The sequence below is a fragment of the Ips typographus genome, linkage group LG9 (genome assembly GCF_016097725.1).
Source record: "Ips typographus isolate SLU linkage group LG9, UJ_Ityp_2.0, whole genome shotgun sequence".
NCBI lineage: Eukaryota > Metazoa > Arthropoda > Insecta > Coleoptera > Curculionidae > Ips > Ips typographus.
The window spans coordinates 8,771,008-8,788,407 of NC_138430.1; the positions used below are offsets into that span (position 1 = coordinate 8,771,008).

The 17,400-nt window shown below is 35.4% G+C and overlaps 4 protein-coding genes across 10 annotated transcripts; 1 reads left to right on the forward strand and 3 right to left on the reverse strand.

Moving 5' to 3' along the window:
- Positions 1-355: 355 nt before the first annotated feature.
- On the reverse strand, positions 356-2,316 carry LOC145733417 (putative acetylcholine receptor chaperone). Its single transcript, XM_081986229.1, has 3 exons — positions 1,934-2,316; positions 1,256-1,394; positions 356-593 (listed from the first exon to the last, which is right to left on the reverse strand). The coding sequence occupies exons 1-3, from the start codon at positions 2,042-2,044 to the stop codon at positions 376-378; spliced, it is 468 nt and encodes a 155-aa protein (XP_081842355.1). The 5' UTR covers positions 2,045-2,316; the 3' UTR covers positions 356-375.
- Positions 2,317-2,711: 395 nt separating this feature from the next.
- On the reverse strand, positions 2,712-4,869 carry olf186-M (Ki-ras-induced actin-interacting protein-IP3R-interacting domain olf186-M). Of its 2 annotated transcripts, none has more exons than XM_081986231.1 (5): positions 4,692-4,869; positions 4,228-4,392; positions 3,798-3,966; positions 3,680-3,709; positions 2,712-3,624 (listed from the first exon to the last, which is right to left on the reverse strand). In XM_081986231.1, the coding sequence occupies exons 1-4, from the start codon at positions 4,697-4,699 to the stop codon at positions 3,689-3,691; spliced, it is 363 nt and encodes a 120-aa protein (XP_081842357.1). In that variant the 5' UTR covers positions 4,700-4,869; the 3' UTR covers positions 2,712-3,624; positions 3,680-3,688. The 2 variants fall into 2 exon arrangements, with proteins under 2 accessions (XP_081842357.1, XP_081842356.1); XM_081986230.1 differs by having other exon boundaries at positions 3,680-3,747; positions 4,692-4,868.
- Positions 4,870-5,117: 248 nt separating this feature from the next.
- Positions 5,118-15,671, forward strand: tud (tudor domain containing protein). 6 transcript variants are annotated; one of them, XM_081986202.1, is made up of 33 exons: positions 5,118-5,497; positions 5,610-5,788; positions 6,614-6,907; positions 6,965-7,203; positions 7,257-7,537; positions 7,595-7,788; positions 7,840-7,997; positions 8,052-8,198; positions 8,247-8,416; positions 8,473-8,544; positions 8,610-8,648; positions 8,807-8,878; positions 8,989-9,134; positions 9,341-9,476; positions 10,320-10,514; positions 10,583-10,606; positions 10,821-10,922; positions 11,174-11,351; positions 11,405-11,615; positions 11,667-11,823; positions 11,866-12,133; positions 12,187-12,350; positions 12,411-12,562; positions 12,619-12,797; positions 12,847-13,093; positions 13,146-13,359; positions 13,416-13,743; positions 13,794-13,910; positions 13,970-14,090; positions 14,141-14,320; positions 14,372-14,806; positions 14,860-15,107; positions 15,157-15,671. In XM_081986202.1, the coding sequence occupies exons 1-33, from the start codon at positions 5,271-5,273 to the stop codon at positions 15,415-15,417; spliced, it is 6,135 nt and encodes a 2,044-aa protein (XP_081842328.1). In that variant the 5' UTR covers positions 5,118-5,270; the 3' UTR covers positions 15,418-15,671. The 6 variants fall into 6 exon arrangements, with proteins under 6 accessions (XP_081842328.1, XP_081842329.1, XP_081842330.1 ...); XM_081986203.1 differs by having other exon boundaries at positions 14,863-15,107; XM_081986204.1 differs by having other exon boundaries at positions 11,881-12,133.
- A 107-nt stretch (positions 15,672-15,778) lies between these two features.
- On the reverse strand, positions 15,779-17,389 carry LOC145733410 (uncharacterized). The gene is made up of 7 exons (XM_081986219.1): positions 17,254-17,389; positions 17,003-17,201; positions 16,804-16,953; positions 16,568-16,753; positions 16,288-16,515; positions 16,036-16,236; positions 15,779-15,981 (listed from the first exon to the last, which is right to left on the reverse strand). Exons 1-7 carry the CDS (start codon positions 17,335-17,337, stop codon positions 15,836-15,838), a joined length of 1,194 nt encoding a protein of 397 aa, XP_081842345.1. The 5' UTR covers positions 17,338-17,389; the 3' UTR covers positions 15,779-15,835.
- Positions 17,390-17,400: the final 11 nt, after the last annotated feature.

Consider the following 17,400-nt stretch of genomic DNA (forward strand, 5'->3'; position numbering starts at 1 on the left):
TTCTTTCACTATAACATTAACTGCAAAATAACCGATATTACGATCCTTTATTACAAAAATATGTTAATTTTCCAGTTGATGTGATTTTTATTTAAATAATGCAAGAAGCATTTTCAAATCCAATATTTATGATCATCGTCATGTGGTATGAACACATATTTCATACTTAAAAGTCAAATAGGTGTGAAATGACTCTAAGACAACTCTACAAATCCACATCCATTTATTAATAACAATTTTCCTAAAAAAAAGCCTTGGAAGTAACTTAAACGTTGTATCAGTCGTTAGAGGTTGTAACTATCGATTTTACTCTTTTCCTGTAGCGCAAAATTTAAGAAAAAAAAAAACAAAAAAATAAATATTTGAACACTCGGTTTATTCTTGCTTAATTCCATTACTGACTGGATGTTCAGCGGCCATTTGATCTTCCTTCCGTTGAATTTGGAAAAATACGGCCATTCTCCCACATAGCAGGAAGAAGAAGACTATGGCCGGTGCCGTCCTTTCGAATCGATCGGCAACCATGTAATGGGAATACATTGCCATAACGGTTAGGAGCAACAAACCCAGATTAGCGGAGTTTTTTACTTTATCTGAAATATAAATTCAAATCATCTTCAGTTTAAATAAAATTGATATTCCAAGCATTTTTGGAATCTCTTGAAAGGTAGGAGGTCAGTCAAACAGGAAATGTGTTTATTTTTGAAAATTGATAGAAAAAACCTGGTAAACCTTAATATAGACACTCATTACATCACTATATTAATAGGTTTAGAAATAGGACTACAATAATTTATCTAATTTCATTCATTCCAATAATGTTTATCTGAACAATAACCCTCCCTGTTTATTTATACTGGAGTAGTATAAACATTTTATAGTTAATCCAGGAAAAATTGCATTTATATTAAACGTTCCACGTTTCAGAATTTTTTATTTTGCCCAATTTTATTTAAAGACCAATGAGCAATGTGTGGTAATTTTAGTTTTAATTTTACCAAAATGTGCTGACCGCAACCTACATCAGGATTGTCAATGCTAGTCCTAGACAAAAATAGATTTCCACACTTTGTTTTTGGCGAATTCGTTGCATTTTAATTACAGGATATGGTAGATTAATAAATTCATTGCTATTAAAATTTTAATTAATGGTCCAAGTGGAAAAGATTTTGTTTAAATCTTCTGAAATTTTGATTCACTTACTTTTTATTAATACTTATCTTTGTATGTAAATGCTAACATTTGTTATACTTACGATTTGGGTAAAAAGCTAAGGCAGCTCCGAAGAAAATCTCAAGAACCCCTACCGTTCTTCGATACCATTTGGAGGGAATTTTGAAATCCAGTAATTCCGATAATGGAAAGACTTTCGCATATTTCACGTATTCTTTTCGCTGAAAGTAAATTCAGATTTAAAACCAGAAGAAAACCACATCAAAGTTAGTTTTCTTTTGTACATTTTGTTAAAAACTTAAGCAATAAGTAAAATTAGTTTGATAGTTGCTCTATTTATGATTATTGTGTAAATTAAGACCAACTTGGAAAACATTTTCTTGGCAAAGTCTGAACTTTCAGCATGTGATCGTGACGCTCATCAAAAAACGTTTAATAAACTAAAAGCTTCAATTCCATTAGACTGCATTAAAAAAAATAAATTAATATTAATAGGAAGTTAAATGTTAACACAATAATGGAGCAAAGATAAAAATCATTAAACGCTAAACTATTCGCCACAACTTTGGCAGGCAAAGCGCCAAAAATGTTGAACATCCCAGCCCGTATAATTGTGTAACTCGTTTCAATATCTAAAATAATTTAACAATTATATGGATGTTTTGGATATGTTGTAGCAATCTAAATATACACACTGATCGGTTGTGGAAGTTTTGTTTTAATGTTTTTAATGAGTTACCTTAAGGGAAACATAACTTACCAAATCTTTATGCAATTCCTTTGAAACAACGCTACTTATCTTGATAACACCCACAAACACAAAGAACAGTCCCAAAAGGACTGAAAGGGTTTTAAGCACTGGAGAGTTCATTATTTATAATACCTGGCTGAATATTAAAACACTGCACACAACACTAAATTTTTTCGATTATTTGAAGAGAAGAAAACGGATATCACAAACACATTTTCCCTTTAACATGGCCCTTATTTTCGTTTTCCGATTCGAACGGAGAAAAACATTTTCGTTTTCGAAAGAGTGTGCGCCTGATTCGCGCGATCAATACGGACGGACGCCCGCGATGCCTTGTACTAAAAATATTTATTGTCTCCTTGTCTCTGTATACTTTTCACTTCGAAATAAATAAAACAAAACTAATGTATGAGGCGTATGTTCAAATTCACGAAAAATGCTGCGCTAATCCGTCTCTCTAGGTTTATTTTGGCGCCAAAAACCCACTTTAAGGAGGGCCTGGATAAAAATAGGACTTAAAGTTTCAGCGTAGTAAGGAAGTTTGGCAAACTTGTAAGGGTGGCTTGATGGCCATCTACCGGTTTGCGCAAAAAGGTTTAAATCAATAGTTTTAGGGATCAAGGTGACTCAGAGCTGCTCTCTTTCTATATAAATAAGACTAAGAACCATTTACATAAGCTTAGTTATTTGGAGGATGCAGTTAAAACAAATTTGTAAAAATCAAAAGACGAATTACCCTAATTCCCATGATTTACTTCCAGATGACGTAGATACAAAAATAAAACACTTTATATAATTTATTTTTGAAGTTTTAATAATAACAAACTGATGAAATCTTAAAGTAACCCAGTAATACTAATAGCCCAGGTAACTTAATTATATACACAACTTATAATTCAATATATTTATTTGGAAGAATGTAATTCAATTGCTTATAGGTTTGCTAGAGGAATGATAAGAAACACAAAAAAGAGGAACTTTCAATAAATGCATCTTACTATTTAAAAATTCGATTTTGTTATATAGGCATACAGAGTGTTTCCCAACTATTGAGTGATTATGAACCAAAAAGTTAATAACTGTACAACTAAATTTAACAAATCACCACAAGTTTTGTGCTGTTGTTAGAAAACACCCTATATATTTGGATTATGTTAAGTTTTGCATATGAACACAATGTACCTTGATCCCAACCAACATTGAAGATATATAACAATACAAAATCAAAAGTTTGTACTAAAAACACAGGGTGTCCTAAATTAGCAGGACCAAATAGTCTATTAAATACTTGTATAAGAAAAGTTTATATGATCACTCTATATATAAATTTCCCAGACTTATATGTACTAAATAATAAATTACAGCAAGGCACATAAAATACTACTAACTTTTGAATTAAAGGTTGGTTGTTCAATACTACTAATAAAGTCCTGGAAAACATATGATTTGGATAAAGTTCAATCCTTATTAAGTAATAATATGTTTATAATCAATAGATTAATTGAGCTTGTAGATTAGCACCTTGATAAGAAAACTCAAGAGCACCAAAAACTATCTCTAATTTCAAAATAGAATAGACTGAGAAAGCATTTCTCTTATCTGGAATGGTCCACCTAATTTACTCTGATATGTTCATTAGAAGATTGTCCTATAACAATTAATGAGATTTTTGTATTTTAGCTGGTGATTGTGGTGCAGACCTAAAAATAGTTAAACACTTATTCTTATAACAATAAACAGAGTTAACAAACTTACTGAAGTAAATCAGGATAGTCTTGCCCATACCTTTCAAGAAACTTGTTAATATCAATATGAGTTATCAACTAAAATAAATAGCAAATTATGACACTGTTAAAAAGGTGAACCAACTCACTTTGGATGGCTGCAAAAATCTGGATGGTATTCTGCCTACACTACCGGCACTAGCTGTTTTTGGTCCAAAACCTAAACCTAGCAAAACCTCTTCAGGATCAGGCTTTCTAAGTTCTAGAACAGATTCCACACTGCTGCAGTGGCTATCATCTGATTGAAATGAACAATCTCTACAAATAATGACCATAGCAGGTATGGTGATGATTTAAAGCTTAAAGACAAATATTTAATTTTGCTAACAAGCCTGTTTACTGATTAATGCAATGTCTACCACATTACCTCATTCTAAAAAATTTGGAGCAATATAATTAATTAGAAAGAAATGGTTTCTCCATAATCATTTTACCAAATAAATATTAAACAAACAAGTCTCAAACTCTTGGAAAATTTGAATTATAAGAAAAATGATTTCACACTGTGTTTTTACCTACCTTAACAGTTTTTGTCTATTCATAAAAGAATGGAGATTTCCATGAATATTTGGAACAGATCCACGATTTTGTGTTTGGTTTAGCTGATGGTTTTGGTAGCTGTTGAGACTTTCAAGCCATTGCTGAGCCAAAGCAGAGTTTTTCTTGTGCAATTCAACTTTATTTCTACAAATATTAAGGAATAGTAATGATTTACACTTAAATTCATCGTTAGTTAAGTAAAATATATGTGTATATACAAAACATTCATAGAAACTGTGGTAGTAGTATCTGCTACTGTAATGATAATTAAATATATATCTAAAACTGCTAGGCTTAATACCTTCTACTTATCCTATTAAAACTGAATTAAACAACACTGCAAACGTACATGTTTTAGCAAAAAAAACTCCAACATATGTTTTCAGTAGGATTTAGGACATTTGAAATTGAAACACATCTTTATTACTAGATATTACTCTTACCTCTCCATTGTAGCTCTGTTCTCCAATATAATATAAATGGACCTTAAAAAGTACGCCTCTATTTAAACGCCATTAAACGAAAAGAACATTACCAATTAGGAAAGTAATTAAACAATAAAAAATCAACAAATTAAGCATAAAAATCAACAGTCAACAAAAAAGTTAGGTTATGTCATGTTAACTGATCAGCTGTTCCCTATCATTATCACCGGATAGAAAGAAACATGACTGATTGTGTCACGTGATACAATCCAGTAGTAACATACTAACGTCACGTGATCTACATAATTCTTCACTAATATCACAGATGACAGCGACAAGTTTGAAAGCATTTTCCATTGTTTGCTATCCTTGTTTTTCACTTAAGCTTTGGTGTAATAGAAAGAGAGCGAAAAATACACGTCAAAAGTCAAATCAATAAAACCACAAAAAAGCATAATGGACGCCAAACTGCCAAACGATAAACGATAAATTTACACGTTTTTAATTTTAATGCCGGTTTTTAATCATTCGTTTAATAATAAGAGAGCGACAGCTTAATTTAAGAGGGTAAAAGGATCTATAAGACGATAAGCAAGCATGAACACCGGACAACAGACGCTCAATTTGTTTATAACTTACGTCGATAAGGAAGGACCGTTCTTGAAAGTGTGGGGTCAAACCGAAAAAACCAATTCACTTTACGTGGAACAGTTTTTGCTCGGTGCCTCGCAGCAATTCGAGCAGGGCATCGGCCAAGTACCGTTAGAGGCTTTGCAGGTTGGCACAATTGTTTGTGCCAAGTATAAAGACACTAAATATTACAGGTACTTGTCTGTTTATATTTTATGTTTCACAGTATTTTTGCCATTACTTTAAACGCTTTTAAGCACCAACTACTAAACACTACACTAATTTGTGTTGTCATAATTTTTACAGGGCAAGAATAGCCAATATTGACTTCAGGAACAGAGCATTTGTTGAAGTTAGTTTCATAGACTATGGAAATAGGGACTTTGTTCCAGTTGACAATATTCGTAGTCTAGACTTTCCAAACTCATTCATTTCTATACCACCATTGGCAACATCATTTATTTTTGCAGAAGCCCATTGTCCAGGTAAGATTGTCACCAAGAGTAATAAAGCAACTGTAATAATTATATAAGTGTGTAAATATTAAAATACAGTTTCCTACCAATTCCTTTATCCCTTATATGCAAGCAGAATGCAAAATTGTTGTTGTCACACAATTGTGTGGCTTTGTTAAAGCAAAAAATGGTCCAAATAGGGAGATACAGATGTTATTTAATTACAAAATGTAAGGGTTTTCCTGATTGTCTTGTGTATGAACTATGTTGATATAACCATATTTCAGTCATTAAAAGAGTATAAATTTAATTAGAATCACAAAAATAACATACAATTGTGAGTAACTTCTGGTGAAGACTACAATTTTTATGATTTTTCAACTCTCAACATGATTAATTACATTTATACCAAACTGTTAAAAAGTGTAAGTTTGCTATAGCATTGATAATTGCTGTCAAAAGAAGGAAATGAAACTTCCAGGCACAAAAAAATAGATTGATAGAATCCTAACCTGGTTTGTAAATCATTTATGCTGATCCTACTTTCCTTGAAGGTACTTTTTAGTTTGATACTAAAAGTTGTTATTTTTGTCTCAGTAGTACCTTGTGGAATCATTTTTTATTTGCTTAGTCAGTGATTTTGTCTCAGAGACATATTGAAAAAGTTATTGACATAATTAAATAAGGAAAATCAAACAAAAATTGAAAGTAATTTTCCACAAAGTAAAAGTTTCAACTGGAGTTCAAAGGCTTTCTATTAAGAAGGTTTCATTAACATTTATCTTTGGATTTGTTGTATGTTATTATTTTGTTAAAAAAAGAAAGAGAAATAAAACTTTGTGGATAACCATACAGGTGGAGGTGAATGGAAGGACCAAATTTTCGAAGTAATTTCGAAAGAGCTCCGGTTCAGAGAAGTGCAGTGTCAATTAATAACCCAGGCAACTCATTACTACTTAGTCAAACTATACATTGAGACAACCGATCTTGGCGGTGTGTTTATAAGTAGAGGATTATTGCAACCCATTCCTTTACATGCTCAACAAGCTGTACTGCTCAGCATGAGTTTGCAGAAAAAAACTCAACCTCAAGTAGTCCAAGCTATGCCGCCACCACCGGAAATTAATACTTTTAAAGCATGCACCTTAGGTAGGATTTCTCAATGTAAGAAGGATGAGGAAAGAAGTTTGATTATCTTTTTTTTAGAGCCTTTAAGACAATACGCTGTTTACGTTTCTTTCATCAATGAAGGCCCCACTCATTTTTCGGTTCAGTTGAAGCAAACTGAGGATCTATTAGCCAAGTTAATGAAAGAAATAAACGCGGTTAATTTACGGTTGCTAGAGGATGTACCTTTACCGGGAACAATTTGTTTAGCAAGATGTCAAGAGGATGATAATGTGTGTAGGGCTGTTGTTACCAATGAAGTTGATAACCAGTTTAAAGTATGAATTTCAATGTTAGAAGTGTTTTTTTTTTACCTAGAAATTATTTCCAGATTTTTTATGTTGATTTTGGTAATTATGAAACTGTGCCACTTGAATGCCTTTACCAAATCCCTTTCAAGTACGTTCTTCCTAAAGTCATGGCAATCAGAGTTGCTCTAAACGGAGTTGAAAAGTCTATAGTTACCATGGATATGCTACTAGCTTTTAAGAAATTTGTTGATAATCGTTTGTTGTGCATGAAAGTGTTACCTTCTGTCAAAAAGACCGCGATACCGAAATGCGAATTGTGGGATCCAGAGACCAAAACTAGCGCGTTGGATGTTATTAATCGGTGTGTTTATCAATTTTTAATTTTTGCTATAGTTTGACATTTTTCTTATTGAAATAGGGCCGCTCAAAATGCTTACCCAGAACCCCTACCGCTAAATCGGGGGCTTACTTTACCAGTCAAAGTCAGTTACGTGTTCAGTTGTAATCGATTTTACGTTCAACTTTTGAACAAAGAACAAGAACTTTCCAAGTTAATGGACGATTTACAAGTGTCATGTCAGACTAGTGACCCTGTTCTGGAGATTAAATCTGGTAAAACCCACGGTTAATAATTTAACTGAACGAATTAACAGTTTTACTTAGGTCTTCCTTGCTGTGCACTATTCCCGAATGACCAATTATGGTATCGAAGTGAAATAGTTGAAGTTATAGATCCGGAGAATGTTAAAGTAAGATACATTGATTATGGCAATGAGGAGATAGTTCCAATTAGTTGCTTGAAGTCAGTCGAAGGAGAATTGGTGTGTGGCACAAGTATTTAACAAAAAACCATTTGATTACTGTTTTTATTTTAGTTGACTGTACTACGACCTCAAGCTATTGAATGTTGTCTTAACGGCTACCAAAACATCCCGGCCGATGACACTAGGGACGCTCTATTAGAAGGACTAATTTTAGACCAGAGTCTCACAATGAAAGTCAATGAAATGTTTGACAGAAAGGTTCGATTCAACCTCAATAATGACAAGAAGTTACAAGTGAATTTTTAGGCGCTCGTGGATCTGATCGATTCAAACAACTACAACGTCGCTTCACTGTTGCTAGACAAAATAGCCGCGTCCAAAAGTCAAGCAGGCCCAATGTTAGTGCAGGCTGGTAACACTTTAGAGCATCGAAAGAGTAGCGATTCTATGGATGGCTTTAAGAAGAAACCGGCACGGTAAGCGTTATTACCACACATTTGCTGTTTTTATGTTGATGAGGTTGTTTTAACAGTGAATGGGGTAAAAACGAACGAAATTTTGATAAAGGAAACGACCAACCGTGGCGAAATGAAAATCGAGACCGGTAAGTAAACGCTCTTTTTGTCTTTAGTTTAGCTGATTTTTGGGTCTGCATTTTTTGACAAGCAGCTCAAACTTGTCGTGGCGGTTAAGGAATGATTTTGACGTGTGAGTAATTAAATGTTATAGTTTAGATTACTAGGAAATTGTCTGTCTAAACTATTTTCACATTTGGCTATTTTTGTGAAATAAAAAAACTACTTCAAAGTGGTATATTTTCACCAGGGTCTTTTCTGATGGGATATCCAATTTTTTTCTCTTTGTAGTGATAACGACGCTAATCGAAATGACCGATCTACCGACCGAGACTCATGGAGACAAAATAATAAAGGTTTCAAGTAAGTTACAGTGTTGTTTCAAACTAAACTTAACAGTGGTTTTACTTATAAAATACAAACGTGTATGGTTTGTTTTTATATTAAATAAAAGAACATGTTTTGTGCTTTAGCCGAAATGAGAGAAATGACAGGGACTGGGGCGACAAAAATCAGAAAGGAGACAGATCCACTGCAAATGATAGATTGTTCAAATTTAAGGACAGGGCAGATGGAGGGAGCGATAATAGAAACAACAATTGGAATAATAAATCAGACAGTAAGTTGTGTAATTAATAGAGGCTAATTTAGCAGTTTAATTAACATTTTGTAATATTGTGGGTATTAACAGTTCAAGCTTCAATGCAACTAACTTATGTCTGAATTAGGTATCACACAAATGTCTTTTTTATAATAGTTTTGGAATGTTTAAATAATCACACCATACCTAACCTGAACAAACATAACATTGTCATTTTACGCAAGGAACGCCATCTTGGAGCAGTCCTGTAAATGAAGCAGCCCCTCCTGTCGACACTTGGGGCGATTCAACACCCTCTTCTGTTTCAAACAGTTTCGAAAATAGGAAGCGTAGGGACGATAAATTTGGAGGTCGTCGAAAGTAAGTAGTTATAGTCTGTTAAGTGACTTCTGTACTAGGCTTTGGCACTTCCAAAATGGTTTTAGAGGCATCTGACAGTTTAAAACAATTCCTGGAAGGTTTAAGGCACTTGTAGAGGCCTCTAACACTTTTTAAAAAGTCTTCATTAGCATTTAGAGGTCACTGGCACTTTCTTAATGGATTTAGAAGTTTTAGACAATTTACAGCAAATTTTGGAAGGTTTAAGACACTTTTAAAAGCCTCTGGCTTTGCAGTATTATTTAGAGAGCTCTGGTAGTTCCAAAATAGTTCTAGAGGCCTCTAACAATTTAAGACAACTCTGGAACGGTTTAAGACTCTGTAGAAGCTTCTGAAACTTTTTAGAACATTGTCAGTAGCATTTAGAGGTATCTGGCACTTTCAAAATGGTCCTAGAAGTTTATGATAATTTAAATCAATTCTTGGAACTTTTAACTTTAAAATCTGCAGAAGCTCTATTATTTGACCAACCAATCAAAGTTTATATACTGTTGGAAAGCCCATTTTGCTAGTTCGTTTTTTAAAATTTGTATTTTTGGTTACACTATTTACTGTCACTGAACAGAGAACAGTTTATAGACACTTGTAGAAAAATTCTACTTTCAATAAAATTATTATCAACCATTTTTGCAAAAAATAAAAATTGTCCTATGATTACTTAGTAAAAGGTTTGAGGTTTTTGTCGAGTTCCATTGAAAAATGTTGAATTCCAATTACTGCATGAGAACGACCCTAAATGAGGACACGTAATTGGTTCATCTTTAAATTTATTTCTTATAAATTACAAAGTACCTCCATACGTAAAATAGCAAATCTAATATTTAGGTTTGAAGATGGAGGAGATAGGCAAAATCGTGGTGACAGGCAAGATCGTGGTAATTGGCAGGATCGACAAGATCGAGGCGACAGACAAGACAGAGGAAATTGGCACGATCGAGGCGATAGGCAGGATCGAAGTGACAGAGGAGGTTGGAACAATAAGGATGGGTTTAAAAAAGACTTCAAAAAAGATTTTAGAAAGTGAGTGTTTATTTTGTTATATGACGTTTCATATTGATCATTCTTATAAAAGTGAAAATGTTTTGCAGACCTTACGGATCAAAAAATAAGAGGTAAATCTAACATCTTCCAGTGTAAGTTATTGCTCAATGTCGCAATGTTGTGCTAAATCATATGTTAGTGGTCTGGGTGTACAATCGTCTGTCCCTCATTAATTTAAATGTGAATTATTTATTTTTAAGTGGCTAATCATCAATACAGGGCTTGGCTATAAATATTCGGTTTATCTTATTTGTGTTATTGTTGATTTTTGTCTTTACTTATTAGAGACGGCAGTGAGGTTAGCTCTAGCGGATCTGAAAAAAGCTTTAGAAAAGGCCCCAGAACTAGTTCAAGAAATGACTTCGGAGGCGGACGGGCATATCAAAAGTAAGTAAACATCTAAATTTGAGTGTGGTTTAACCAACTTAGGGTCTTACATAATAATAGTAACAGTTAAATGAAGCAATTTGTAAGAAATAAAGAAACGTGTCACATTGTTTGCAAGGGAAATTTTAAAAATGTGATACTCATTAAGTCAACTGCAAAAAATGAGTCGTACTCACCTATCACTGTAAAATATGACATATAATATCCAATTGGGCTACGTGACAATTTTTACTCATTTTACAAATCATTAGGAAAGAGAATACTTTTGATAGTAACTCTTGGAATGTGAGCGACGTAAGCACTCCAATTGATGCCGCCTCAAACGATGCCACTTTCGAAAAGTTAGAAGTGGTCGGTACAGAAGCCGCGGTTGTGGTCAGCTGGTTTCACAATCCGGGTCACTTTTACTGTCAACTTCAAAGTTCACAAGTAAGCCTGAGATAATGATCGATGTCTTGTCATTCAATGCGTTATTCTTACAGCCTGAGTTTAAAACTCTTATGGAGGAGATTCAAGAGTTTTACAAGAATAGGAAAAATGAAACCTGCGTTTCGGGAGCACCTGTAGTGGGGTTATTCCCGGAAGATAATGTTTTGTACAGAGCTCAAATTATAGAGGCGTTAGGTGGACAGTATAAAGTGTTTTACGTGGATTTTGGGAACATATCTACGATTAGCAAAGTCTGGCCGATCGGTTAGTTATTGCTTTGCTTGTGAGTATTAAACTGTACAAACTAAATTATAGAGAAGAAGTTTATGACAATGCCTGCGCAAGCTGTATGTTGTAGCCTTAGTGGCGTCGGTCCTAAAGATGACAGTTGGCCAGATCCTTCAGCGTTTGCACAATTTTTCGGAAAGGAATTTTACATGGCTCGATTTTTGTCCAAAGATGAAATCGACAAGTAACATTTGCCGTTATATCATTTTTTTTTAAGTTACATTAGACTGATTTTGAAAAGGGTTACCACTGAACTATGGGACAACCAACAAGAAGTGTCTCAGCTACTTCTCCAAGCCAATCTCGCTGTATCAGTGTCCCCGCAAACTGACGGTGTCGAAATTCCTCTATTGCTCAACCAACAGCTGCGAGTGATAATCAAAAGCGTGAACAATTTGAGTGACATTATTGTGTCACTTGAATCCGGACTGGCTTTAACTTGTAAAGCACACAATTTGGAAATGGCTTCTGAATTATTTGAAGATGCTCTTAAAGTAATTATGTTAATGCACTAAAAAACTGCTATTTTAAAGGGTAAATATTCTAGAAATATTTGAATCAAACTGTAATAATATATGTGGATAATGTATTGGATAATTCCTTGTTGGACGTGACGTTTTACGACAACGATGGGAATAAGGTCATTATACTAACTCCAGATGAAGGAGCCTTGGATAATGTGGATCCTTTATGCCCTCCTTTAGTCATAAGGTGAGTTTAGTGTTTTAAATATTCTGAAAATCTTAATTTTTTTTATTTGCATTGTTTTAGTTCACAATTATATGGGTTTGTTTCTCACGCTAATGATACTGCCGTGTTTATACAGCCCTCGATTTACGCTGATCAAATTTCTTCCTTGCTGGACCGAATGTACGCAAAATATTCAAATTTAACTGAAGAAAACAGTATTATTCCAGAAGAAGGTAAATGAATTTTGAAAATTTGTTATTTTTATGGTTCAAGTGAATAATGTGGCTAGGTTTTGTGTATGCTGTAAATGGCGAAGACGGAAACTGGTACCGAGGTAGAGTGGAAAGCTTTGACGATTCCACCGCCACAGTTTTTTACGTCGATTACGGAAATAGCGAAAATGTTTCGTTTAACACCTTAAGGGCCTTGGACAGTGAGTTCAATGTACCTTGTATGATTTGTGTTCAGGTATGTGTTCCATAGATGATTACTACACTATTTATGATGACATTATTAGGTAACTCTTTCGTCCGGATCCGCTTTATCTCTCCTTGAAAAAGATGTGGTAGCATCTATTTACTACGGAGAAACGGGTTGGGAAGGAACAGTGGTGGAATGCCCCCAACAAACCCAAGTAATTCCAGAAGAGGCAGCTACTTATGAAACAGTTCCTGTTGTTGAAGCTGAATCCCCACAGGATATTGTGACCGAATCAGTCGCTATTGAAGAGAAAACAGAAGAAGTCAATCCGCCAGAACTACAAGGTAGTAAATTCCAGTGGAATTACTATAAGTATAACTTACTGGTGATCCACAGAAAGCGTAGTGTTAGAGCAGCCAGGAGCGTCAGTTTGCGTAAGCCACATCGACAGTCCCACCCAATTTTACGTCCAGTTTTCTGAGTCTTCAAACGATCTGGAAGCTTTACAAACTTATTTGCAGGAAAATGAAAAAGACATGCCAGTTTTGGAAAATATTTCGGTTGGAGTTTTGTGTGCTGCTCCTTACAGTCTTGATCACAATTGGTACAGGTAAGATTTAACAAAATGGCATTATTTAAGACTCTTTCTAATCTTGTATACATTAGAGCTGAAGTGTTGGATGCTGACGAAGACATAACCACAGTGCGTTTTGTCGATTACGGAAACACAGACGTGATTAATAACGCGACCACACAAGTGAAAACTTTACCGCCCCATTTACTTAGTTTGGCCCTGTACGCTAGTAGATGCAGTTTAAAATTAAAAGCAGTGGATGAGGAATGGACTGAGCAAGCTTTAGAGCTGTTCAATGAATTCGTCAACGACAGCATTGTCACTGCCGAGTTTATCATTCAAGATGAAAAGACCAATATTGTGGAGTTGTACTCGAATGGAGTTAACGTTAAAGACGTTCTGATTTCCAAAAATTTAGCGGTAAAATTAGCAAATTGTTTAAGAGCATAACTGATGTACAAACATTGCAGATTCCTTGTGAAATTGGAACGGGAGCGTCCTGTTTTGTTAGTCATTTGAATTCTCCTTCTGAGTTCTGGGTGCAGCTGGAAAATTGTATTTCTGAGCTGGAATGGATTGCAGAACAAGTAAGGGTTAAGTGATTGCAAAATGGAATTAATCACTGCTCGTTTTTATTCAATCTTAGCTTTCTGGAGCCGAGAACTTCCCAGAGTTGGAGGATTTAACTCCTGGTACTTTATGTGCGGCTCTTTTCTCTGATGATGATATGTGGTATCGGGCACGGATTTTGTCAAATACAGTAGCAGGTACGACGTTATGCGCATTTTTTGCCTACAGTTAGAAACATTCTTTTCAGGCATTGAACTAATATTTATCGATTATGGCAACTCGAGTATCAGTACAAGCCTTCGACAACTTCCGGAAGATTTAATAGCGACGCCAGCTTTAGCTCAAAAATGTTCTCTGTCAAAACCTGAAGGAATCCCTTATTGGACTAAACAGGCGCAAGATAAATTTTCGGAACTGTCTGCTGACGGTAATTTAGTTGACTGTTTTCTTTAACTGAATTTAATGGTACCAATCTTAGGACTTACTATTTTTGCTTTGAAAAAAATTACAACCGGTGAAACGGCGGTTGTTGATTTGTTTTTGAATGGGGAGAGCATCGTCCCGAAAATTTTACCATCTACTGTGGACGGATTTGTGAGAAACTTTGACAGTCTTCACAAGTTTTGGATTGAGAAGGACGGTGAATTACTGCCTGAACCTGTTTGTTTGGAGCCTATGCCTTCAATGGAGTGGGACGACGCGTCCCATGATACTTTTAGGACACTTTACCCTGACGATACGTTATTCCAAGTGGAGCTGGTAGCTGAAGATTGCGTCCGCCTTTACAAAGATGCTGCCGATATTCGTCCTAATTTAGGGGGCGTTAAAGCTGCCTTGAACCTGTCAAACACTCTGTCAGAAAAGAGTGAGGATTTAATTAGTAGCGAAGACAATGTTATTACTTATGAAGCAGGTATTTTGGCTAAAAACTCATTAAGGTAGACATTCTATGTGTTGTGGTTTCAGAAGGTAATAATGTAGAAAGCAATCATTCCAACGCAGTAGAACCAGAAGAGACAAAACCTGAAAATATCTGCAAAGACGAGACGTTAAAAGATTCTCAAGCCGATTCAGGAAACCACTCTGAACCTGACGTTCTTAAAGAATCTGATGAGGTGACTGAGGTGCCAAAAAGACCTGAAAGCAGTTGTGAAGAACATGAACCGGAATTGGCTGCAACTATGAATGAAATCGCTGATCTAGTTCCTGAACAGGTATGTGTATATTGGTGTTCTAACTATACTTTAACTTGTTCAATCTCAGGAAAAACCAGTTGAAAAAGTAGAAAGCAGACCGCCAAGTACAGAACGACCTCCCACACGTCACGATGAAAGAATTATCCCCGGACACGTGTCACGACCTCACAGTCCTTTACCAGATGAAGAGGATAAACCTGATCAATGCGCACCTGCCGTAAGCAGGCCTTCCAGTTCGCAAGGACGTCGAATCAGCCACGACGACAAAATCCTTCCTGCTGTTTTGTCTAGACCGCAAACTCCAATCCCTGAACCGGAAGAGAAGTAAAATTAGTTTGCGACTTTCGTATACTTTATAAGCATCGTGTTTTCTGTTACGTTACGTTTACTTTACGTTGCATCACAACGTCGTTATCATTACGTTAAAAACTCACTTTTTGTGGAAAAGAAAATTTTTTTTTTACATTTAGTTTGGTTGTTTTTTAGTGAAAGTACCATTAAAGTTGTACTCAAATTTCTATATCTTTTAATGTTTATACGAGTTACGTTTTGTTGTTTAATACAGAAGGAATACTGTCTAAATTGTGTTTTAATTTCCCAAAGTATTGATACATGTTTTTTTTATCTAATTAGTGTTAGAGTAATTTGACTCCAATAATTTCAGAAAAGTAGCAAGAAAACTGCTCCGCATCAAATTAGCAATATATAAAAAAATATACAAATAACTAAATTTACAAAAAAAAAAACTAAGCCTCTTCTTCATGATCTGTGGTTTCGGGTTCAGTTTGTGGTGTGGTAGCTTCTTCTGTAGTTTCAGTAACTTCACTAGGTGCTTCCTCAGTTTCCGTTTGTTCTGGTGGTTCAGGTTGAGCGTCCCCTGCTTCAGCTGGAGCTAAAGTTATTCCCATGTTTACTTTAATAGAGTCTTCATTTTATTGGGGTATACCCTCTTCTGCTTTAGCTTCGGTTTCAGGCTCGCCTGCTTCACCGCCTTCACTTTCTGCTGGCTGTTCAAGTTCTGACTCTGCTTGAGGAGCTTCACTTGCTTCAACTGGCTGTTCATCTTTAACCTCACCTTCAGCCGGTGCTTCCTGTTGTTCTTCAGCACCAGATTCCGGTTGTTCTGGTGGAGCTTCTTCAGTTGGTGCTAATTCAAACTCCGTCAGATTTTTTAAATTGTTTTAAATAGAAAGCTAACCTTCTTCTGCTGTCTCTGGCTTTGGTTCTTCCGCCTCTTCTGGTTTTGGAGCTTCTTCAGGGGGTTGTTCGGCCTGCTCTTCAGGCTGGGCAGCTTCCGCTTCCACTTTTTCTACTGGCTCAGCTTCACTTGCAGGAGGTTCTTCCTTAGGTACTGGCGATTCTTCGGCAGGACTTGGAGGTGGTGGAACCTCCTCTTCGCCCTTTGGATGTGTTTGTATCGGAGGCACTGAACAGTTTGTTTTAATAATTGAGTTACTATAGTTAAGAGGGGGGTTTACCTAATGCTTCTTTGGATGGTTTTTTGTCCTTTCCTTTGCCTTTTTTAGCGTCTTTAGGGCCAGGAGCAAATAGTTTGAACTCGTTGGGTAAGTCCTCGTCGCTGTGAAGTTGATCAGTGAAGTAAATTCTTCGAATTCTAACATTGGCGTGGATTTGCACTCTAGTGGTCTCCAAATACATTGAGCCTTAAGGATTGGGTGATAATTCTTAGTTGTGGAATTTACTTAAAATATACCGTAAGCTCTTTTAGTGAAGTCAGCTAAATTAAACTGAACTTGATTCCAGCCTGAGCTTAAACCAATAGGCATTGTAGTGCAAAATGGTCTAACTTTAGTGGTGGACTGGAAGTTGGACACTCTAAACCTTCTCCTCATGTCTTTATCATCTAAAAAGTATGTTACGTAGTATCAGTTAGTATTTAACTTGTATGTTACCTAAAATTTGGATTTCAAATGAAAAGTACTTTTTCATGTTTTTGATCACCATAACCAAGTAAGGAAGTCGTACACCTAATGATGCTCTTGGTTTGATGGGGCAGGTAATGTAAGTAGTGGCAACATTAGTTCCTCCAATGTCTAGCACTAAAGACTTGACTTCGTCGTCTATTACTCTTCTTATATGACCGTTCTTGACCTAGGATGAAGTATAAGAATGTGCTAGTTGCAGTGTAAAGTAATAAATCCACCTGTTTATCCCATAATGCTAGGGGATTACTGCCCACGCTGTAAAATATTGATATAAAACCACTTTGTTGGGCACTGGCAAACATTTTGTGTCAGTTTGACTTTTATTATGACATTTTGGTTGAATATGTTTTTACAGGAGGTTTTAA